The sequence below is a fragment of the Liolophura sinensis genome, chromosome 12 (genome assembly GCF_032854445.1).
Source record: "Liolophura sinensis isolate JHLJ2023 chromosome 12, CUHK_Ljap_v2, whole genome shotgun sequence".
In the NCBI taxonomy this organism is placed as follows: domain Eukaryota; kingdom Metazoa; phylum Mollusca; class Polyplacophora; order Chitonida; family Chitonidae; genus Liolophura; species Liolophura sinensis.
Window position 1 is genome coordinate 17,195,361 of NC_088306.1, and position 8,718 is coordinate 17,204,078.

Genomic DNA, 8,718 nt, shown 5'->3' on the forward strand with positions numbered 1-8,718 from the left:
TTGTGGCTGACAGTGCAAATCATTCCAGGGAATCCCCCAGACGAAACCATTTCCTTACCCCATGGGGAGTCGTGAAATATATTTGAATTAACTCTCTTATAACACGAGATATATCTTGTTTATTTAGACATAGTGAGATGCAGAGAGTTTAGAGGATAAATTTAAAGTAAATAAAAAGTTATTGCAGGCTTACTCTTTCGAATATTTAGTTGAGGATGTGCTTCCCACCCCTCTCTGAATCCATGCACCCAGTCTAGACTTCTTTCCATGACGGCGTGTATTAATTCACTTTGTAGGGATTCCTCAAGAAGGAACAGTTGACAAGCGAAGATAGCGCCATATCGTGGGACCATAGCCTGGCCACTGTGTGCTAAAGCAACCAGCCGGCATAATGTCATCTTCAAGTTCATGTAAAAGAATATTGCTTGTGTACAAGTAACATGTAGTCTGTAATGTCATATGACAGAAGTGCTAGTTTCAGACCTTTATAGGCCTGTGCCTTGCTACTCAAAGTTGTGGTCGAACTGGCTGTTACATCAAGCAAACTTACTCAAAAGCACTTAATTGGGGTAATAGATATACGGCAGTTGAGTAACGGAGGCCTACATCAAAGTTTCAGTTAACAGAAAATTTTGCAGACAGGCAACAGTGAAAAGCCAAGAGATTCGAACTGATATTATTTCATTACCATTAAATGTCAAATTCCCAGTTTTACCCCTGCTACACAGTGAGGGAGGGAACTAGAAGAGCGGACCCTATATTGTATGCCTATATAAAGATGGATGGCTTGAATCTAATTTATATGGTTTCATTACCAAATTTTAAAAGGTCAGCCATCAGCTGGTAGGATTGTCATCTGTTTGCTAGAGTATTAAAACAGACTACTTGCTATTTTTGTGGTAGATATGCACAAGTTTGCATGTGCAAATTTGCACCATAAGCAGATTTTGTGTAAATTTAACCTTTCAGACTCAAATGAGATGGTATTAGTTACACGGTTACTCAATGATAGGATAAGGAAATATATGGTGTCAGTAATCCTCATACACCGAGCCCAACCATAAATTTCTCTATCCTCTAACTGAGTAACCATGTAACGAATTTATCCTGCAAAGACTGATCAATTCGGTGCAAAAGATCGATGTATACAGGTGAATCACTTCAGCGGTGTGGCCATTGTTTTCAAAACTCAACAAAAACAAAATGAACATTTCAGCAAATACATTTGACGTCATCTGCAGGATTCGAGAATACATCTGTTGTTGTGATCGTTGTTGTCCAATAATAAGCGGAGTATTTTGTCTGGTATGAGATAATATAGTCTATCCAAACTATGCACTGGCTAATTAATAACAATTGAGTTTGCAATATCTGTATTGACAAGTCAATTAGATATATTGCTGATTGAAATTTAAAAGCATATTTCTTGAATGGCTAGAGGGAGTGGCAGTTCTCTTTGTGTGGAGTGGTAGGCCTATACATGTATATATATAAATGCACATTCTCAGATGGCAGGTTGAGCTTTTTTTTTTTGCTCCTGTATAATCGTACGTGAATCTCCAACATACAGCGATAGAAAATTATGTTTTGTTTGTGTTTTTTTATATATTTCTTTTCACTGGTGTACATCTACAAAAGGACTACTGATGGAAGTTTTACTGTTTTATTGGTTTTGGTCTTATAGGCTCTATGAATGTTTTTTAATGACATTCCACAATGAATCATGCTTTTAACAGCTATAGATTTACATTTGAGTGGATTTGAAAGCATTGGGCCAAACCGTTGCCTACCAAGCTTCTTCATTGGCTTAATTAAGTCCTTGAAATGCCAGCTGTGCAATTGTGATTCATTCAAAATTTAAATATTACAATGTAATTTAGAAAGTGGAAGTTGTAAATTACCAGAAAAATAACCATTATAATGGGACTGCATGGGCGGGACATCTTTTCTGGTGTCCTTGGCGTGACATGCCAGTGAGTCAGGCAGCACTGTTAATATACCTTGGGTCCAGCCTGCTAGAAGGAGACTACATTGTGATATGATCAAAATAAGGTGGGGGGCCTCCGTGGCTCAGTTGGTTAGTGAGCTAATACAGCGTAATGACCCAGGAGCCTCTCACCAATGTGGTTGCTGTGAGTTCAAGTCCATCTTGTATTGGCTTCCCCTCTGGCCATACTTGGGAAGGTCTGCCAGCAACCTTCAGATGGGCGTGGGTTTCCCCCCAGGCTCTGCCGGGTTTCCTCCCACCATAATGTTGGCCAATGTCGTTTAAGTGAATTATTCTTGACACCAATTGAATAAATCAATAAATCAAAATAAGGGTGAAAGTCAAGTCAAACCCAAATCATTTTATTTATTCATTTATTTATTTGATTGGTATTTGATGCTGTACTCAAGAATATTTCACTTATACGACCATGACCAGCATTATGGAGGGAAGAAACCGGGCCGAGCCCAGAGGAAACCCACAACCATACGCAGGTTGCTGGCAGACCTTCTCACGTCCTGAAACCCCAATCAAAACATGCATGTACAGGATGCTAACTGTCATCGGCATTTGGCAACTTGTGTTATCCTTCAGGTGAGGTAGCTCCACAGTTACAGCCCTTGGCCTGGCTCCTGGGGAAGTGGCGTAGTGATGAGGGTCAGGCTGTTTACCCCACCATGAAACTGTTCCCGTACCAAGAAGAGCTGGAGTTCTTTCAAACTGGACAGCCTAATATACAGTTTAAGTGAGTAGAAAGGTTGTCTAGTGTTTACGTGTACACAAACTTTTTCAAAACACATATTTTCATCGAAGCTGGATATTGTGTTTGGCTGAAAATAGTGTAATTAAACCATGCTTTGCTAATTGTTCATCACTGTAGCAAATTGTTCAGTAGACAATTATAGTAGTTGACTGTCATCCAGCCTTCCCAGCTCATGTTAAGATGTGTGTATACCACAGTGCAAACCGTGTTTGTTTATTTATTTGTTTGGTGTTTTGTGTCGCACTCAAGAATATTTCACCTATTCGACAGCGGCCAGCAATATGTTGGGAGGAAACTGAGCAAAGGCCAGCGGAATCCCCACAACTATATGTGAGAAGGTCTGTCAGCAACCTGCGGATGGTCGTGGATTTCCACCAAGCTCTGCGTGGTTTCCCTTCCACCATATTGCTGGTAGCTGTTGAATGAGTGAAATATTCTTGAGTATGACGTAAAACACTATCAGTTGTCTCTGCTGGTTAGGAAGCCAACATGAACTGAACACAAAGCAAAGGGTAACTGTTGACAACCAGTGCACTACCTTTATATTGGCTGACCACAGACAGGCCAAAGGCAAACCACTGGGAGGAAGTTTTAGTCTAGCTTGTAATGAAACAATTGTTTTTCGCATTGTTTAATGTTGAAATCAGGAAATGTTAATGTGGGGATTGTATTTATCAAGCACCTTAACATTTAAGTCATAAATTGCCAGTGCTTGAAAAGCCTAACTCAGAAAGAACTAGAATTACGGTTGGTAGATTGTTCTGCAGTAAAGAATGAGAGTACCAATGCAAATTTGAAACTTCCTAGAGCAAAAGATTTTAATGGGGAACTTGTAAGACCCCTTCCTGTCTGTAACAGAATGGTCCAAGCTATGAACTCTTTTGTTTATTTATTTATTTATTTGATTGGTGTTTTACCTGGTACTCAAGAATATTTCACTTATACGCCGGCGGAGAGCATTATGGTGGAAGGAAACCAGCATGACCATCTGCAAGTTGCTGGCAGACCTTCCCGCGTACGGCCGGAGAGGAAGCCAGCATGAGCTGGACTTGAACTCACAGCGACCGCATTGGTGAGAGGCTCCTGGGTCATTACACTGGGCTAGCGCACCAACCAACTGAGCCACGGAGACTCCTATGATCTCTTTTGTTTTTTTTCTTTATTACGTCACATGTATTTGTGTAGGTGTGCTCATTAAACTAAATGTACACAAACATTGCAATGTCACAGAAGAAAACAATTTGTTTTACTGTGATTTGGACCTTGTGTAGCTCGTCTTTAAGACTCCCATTGAAGGTGTACATGTTTCGGTGTTTGACCAAAGTGTTAAGATGTTTGATTTCCCTCGTGGATTACCTTTGTCTACAGTTTTAACTCGTGTAATCCTGAAAACAAGAAGCCCATGCACAAGGAGACAGGCTTCATCAGAATTGACCCCACCTCCAACAAAGTGGCCTTTATGTTTGCCATGAATATAGGTAAGATAATTCAATCTAATCTATAATCTATAATCCAGGTGACGATTTTAAAAAGTACATTGCCAGTGTTCTTAATTAATATCTTCCATCATTAATCATTTTGTATAATAATACAAAATTGCTAGCCAAGTATTAGCCCTTGTTGAATGATTTTGCCATAATTCCTCAAGCTTATCGCACATGAAAGAGCAATTTTCAGTGCACTTTGTGGACTCTGGTGAACCCTTTTAACTTGTTTTTGATTTCAAATCCACATTAGCCAACCAATTTTCAGGGCATCACAAAAACATATAATTTTATCAGTTTACACAAAATAATGCCATCACAATATGCTTGAATAAACACCTTGCAAACATGGGAAAAGTTTAAAGAATGACAGTAGTTTATTTGATTTAAATGCCAAATGGTATACCTTTTTCTTTTACGATGACTCTGATGATGTAAGGAGAACCTAGCAACAGCCACATGCATGGAGCACTAGCAACAGTGCTATCTCTTGATATACTGGTAGTTTACTTGAAGGCCAGGGAGGGACATGTATGTTTATTAAGCATCTAAAGTTACATTGGTTTGGACCTTGTCAATACAAGTGATCTGAAATGTGACATAACTTGGATTTGGAATTTGATTTGATTATTTCTCTATCAGGTCTATGCTCATTAGAGGAAGGAACGGTTGATGGACAGTGCATTGTCCTGCAGTCTAAAAATGTCAACCGAATGTCCTTTGGGAAGGAACCAGAAACGAGAAAGGTTGGCTCTTCAACTTTAAATATTGATTGGTGATGGATAAGTTTTAACTTACCTGAGATTCATCTTCATTTAATCAGCTAGTGATGTCTGACATCATTTACCTTGATTTACTGAGCCATGTTAACTCTTCAAAGCTCTGAACTTTCCTTCGTAAATATACATGATCCATGGTCCAATCAGATTCCACCTTAATTAATGACATTGGCAGGAGATCAAACAACATGGGATGTGACTGTAGTGAGAAGTATGTGGTGTATGGAATAAATTTATTTCACACAAGACGTAGAAGTGCCAGTGCAAAAATAACTCCTTGCACATTGACGTGTTAAGGGTGATTGTGCTGGGGGTGGGGTGGGGGTGGGGGGAGGTTGGAAAGGGGAGGGTTAGGGTGGAGACTGTCATTTGAGGCCAAATAGGCTTGATAGAAATTAGTGGCAAAACAACAGCAAAAGCTACGTCGATCGGCTGTTCGGCCTCTTTGGCTATCACCTGACTTGCCTGATAGCACAGTGACTTTTGTCTACATGCTAGTTTCAATAAAAGCACATCACCATTCATAGCACTGCCTAATGCCATTGTATAATGTTGTGTCAAGGAATAAATCAGATCCGAACATACATGCTTTTGCCTTGAAAGAAGGAAATACACGCCTTTAAGGGATGATCATTGATTGGCTGAAATGCAGTACTGGGGCACCAATGCCATTGGCTGTTGAAACAGTAGGCTTCTGAAGACTTCTGCATGTACAATAAAGCAAGGGTGATTATGAAGCCTATAGCACTTATCAATCTGGCTGACAGGAAGATGGTAATACTGGGAACAAGTCTGAACTTCACCTGTCACTGGTAACAAATTTAGTCTCAAATTCCTAAATAATTATCAACATCTTAGATGGCTATAAAGCCTTAAGTTCATTTCACATGTGTACCTAGCTGCACCATAATTGTTTCAGATTTGCCGTAGATTTGAGCTTAAGGATGGAGTACTGAAGCAGACGGTACAGATGGAGACAAGTACCACAGCTTTACAGGAACACCTGAGTGTTACCTACAGGAGAGTTGAATAGTGACTTATCAAAGCATCCTACAGGCATAACTGGTAAAACTGGGTGTTAAGGAGGGAGGTCAGATAGACGAATACTACAGCTTTACAGGGACACCCGAGTGTCATACAGGAGAGTGGAACAGAGATTGATCATAGGAGCGTACAGGTGTAATTGGGAATACTGGGGGGGTAAGGGAGGGTGGTCAGATAGAGATGAGCGGTACAGTGCATGGGGTGAACAAAGCAGGCATGAGAGTTGTCCTCTTTTTGGAGGATTTTTCTATACAAAAAATGCATCAGAAAAATTCTGAGAATTTAATTCAGAAATGCTAAAAATGTCCAAATTATGAGTGTGATATATCGTTTCCTCTTTTTCATCCCAGTGTCTGTCTCATCCCTGATATAGGAGAGTGGGACAATGATGATGTCTCTAGGTTATATCTAGGTTAATGTGGAAGTGTGTTTGTTGTGGGTTAGGGGGTGGGTGAGGTGTGGGGATATTCTGTACCATGTATCGGAACTGTTAACTTCAGGTAATTTTGTTATATTTGATATTAAAATCCAACACATATCAAGATTTAGTATCTGAAATGTAATGAACATGATGGCCTATGTTTTATCAGGCAGAAAAATATATCTATCTGAAGCATCATCAAGCGAGTCATGTGGTGTTCAAGGTATTGTTGATGTAGAGATACAGTTTGTTAGGTTTATGATGTTTCATATGGAATGTTTAATGGATCAAGGGTATGTTGTAGATGCAAGTCACTTGCCAGTTAGGGATGACTCAAGGGCAGATAACTATGCACACTTTGTGTTCAGACTTTTGTTCTATATCAGTACCACCACTAGACCAGATTGATCGTCATGCTACACGTTTAGCCTCACTATTAATATTTATTTAATTATTTGATTGCAGTTTTAGGACGTTGTCAAGAACATTTCACTTATACTGTGGCAGTCAGCATTCTTTTTTTTTTTTTTTGTTAATTACTGGTATGTTATGTGTATTCTCTGGATAACAGGGAATTCATTAGTATCGGGAATCAAGTGAAATTGAGCTGGAGACAGAAGCCACATATATTAGGTACAGCAGGGTTATATTTAAAATGTCTACGCAGGCTGCTTACATATTGTAGAGCCTGAACACAATGTATGCCATAAGTTGTAATTTAAAGTGGCAGTCCAACAGGATCCTTAAAAGTATGGCCTATGCAGCTTGTAAAATTGCAAGGATTCCCTGATGGAATTGTTGATGCATAGGCAAATATATATTGGATCAGGTATATAAAGGCCTTGGTTTCTGTAAGAAAACATGAAAGTATTTTTTACAATATATGAATCATTTCATGTCACACAGGTATTTTTGAATTATACAAATGTTGTCTGTCAATTCACAGATAATATACTTTTACAACACATAACATGCTTGTTGTGTCCTGTTTTCAGTTAACTGTTCCACGATGCAATTAATCAAGATCAAATTGAGCTGTATGCTCTTCATAGTGGTTGGTGTGGTGATGAAAACAGGATGCTCTTCATGCTGGTTGCTTTAGTGATGAAACCAGCATGCTCTTCATACTGGTTGGTTTAGTGATGAAACCAGTATCCCTGTGTTGGTTTAGCCTTGAAACTGGTATGCTCTTCACACTGGTTGGTTTTAGCATTGAAACCTGTATGGTCTTCATAATGATTGGTTTAGTAATGAAACCAGTATTCTTTGTATACTGGTTGGTTTGGTGATGATGAAACCAGTATCCTCGTTGGTTTAGTGATGAAACCGGTATGCTCTTCATAATGGTTGGTATAGTAATGAAACCAGTATTCTCTTTATACTGGTTGGTTTGGTGATGATGAAACCAGTATCCTCGTTGGTTTAGTGATGAAACCGGTATGCTCTTCGTAATGGTTGGTATAGTAATGAAACCAGTATGCTCTTCATACTGGTTGGTTTATAGATTGAACAAACTATATGTAGTATGTCATGTATGCTCTTCCCTGTTCTGACTAGCTGTTCCTTCAGTCACTCTGCCTATCTCTGGGCTAGTCAAATTGACATGCAGTGTGTCCTTTAACATGGCAAACAGGTCATTGACCTTTTTTGCAGGACGTCACAGTTACATGTATGGCAAATTTGCGCCTCTCCTTATGTTCACAAATCGTCTATTTAATATAATATGTTTGACATCTGGCACTTGATCATTTTGGTTGATGTCAAAATTCAGCACTTTCTTGTGTCTCTACAGACACTGGGATTGAACCTACAATTTACCAATATATGCGTGTCCTAGCAACTGAAAGACGTGTTAACCACTTGGCCAAGGTCCACTTTCCTGTGGTAATATGTATGTGCCCTAAATGACCCTAACTGACTGTCCATGACTAACTTGCCCATTCTTTCTGATTCTGAAGGTTTTGAGATTTGCTTGGAAAATGGGATAATATTTTCCATGGAAAATTGTAAGTATCAGCACCAAAAAAAAAAAAATTTATCACATTTATTTGTCATTTAAAAATGCACTTTTGTGAGCGTAATTTTAGGTCATTTAGACTATGTATGTATGTGTGCTTGAGGTTCAATATCGTACTTAACTGTGCAATTTTTCAGGCATATCACCACACCCTGAGGTGTAACACATCAATAAAACAAATAAATTAATTCTAGACATGAAGAAAAGAAGCCCAAGGCAAGAA

The 8,718-nt window shown here is 39.1% G+C and overlaps 1 protein-coding gene across 1 annotated transcript; it reads left to right on the forward strand.

The window, feature by feature from the left end:
- The first annotated feature begins 165 nt into the window (after positions 1-165).
- Positions 166-6,447, forward strand: LOC135479567 (peroxynitrite isomerase THAP4-like). Its single transcript, XM_064759457.1, has 5 exons — positions 166-410; positions 2,582-2,732; positions 4,119-4,228; positions 4,877-4,980; positions 5,933-6,447. Exons 1-5 carry the CDS (start codon positions 392-394, stop codon positions 6,044-6,046), a joined length of 498 nt encoding a protein of 165 aa, XP_064615527.1. The 5' UTR covers positions 166-391; the 3' UTR covers positions 6,047-6,447.
- The last annotated feature ends 2,271 nt before the right edge of the window (positions 6,448-8,718 follow it).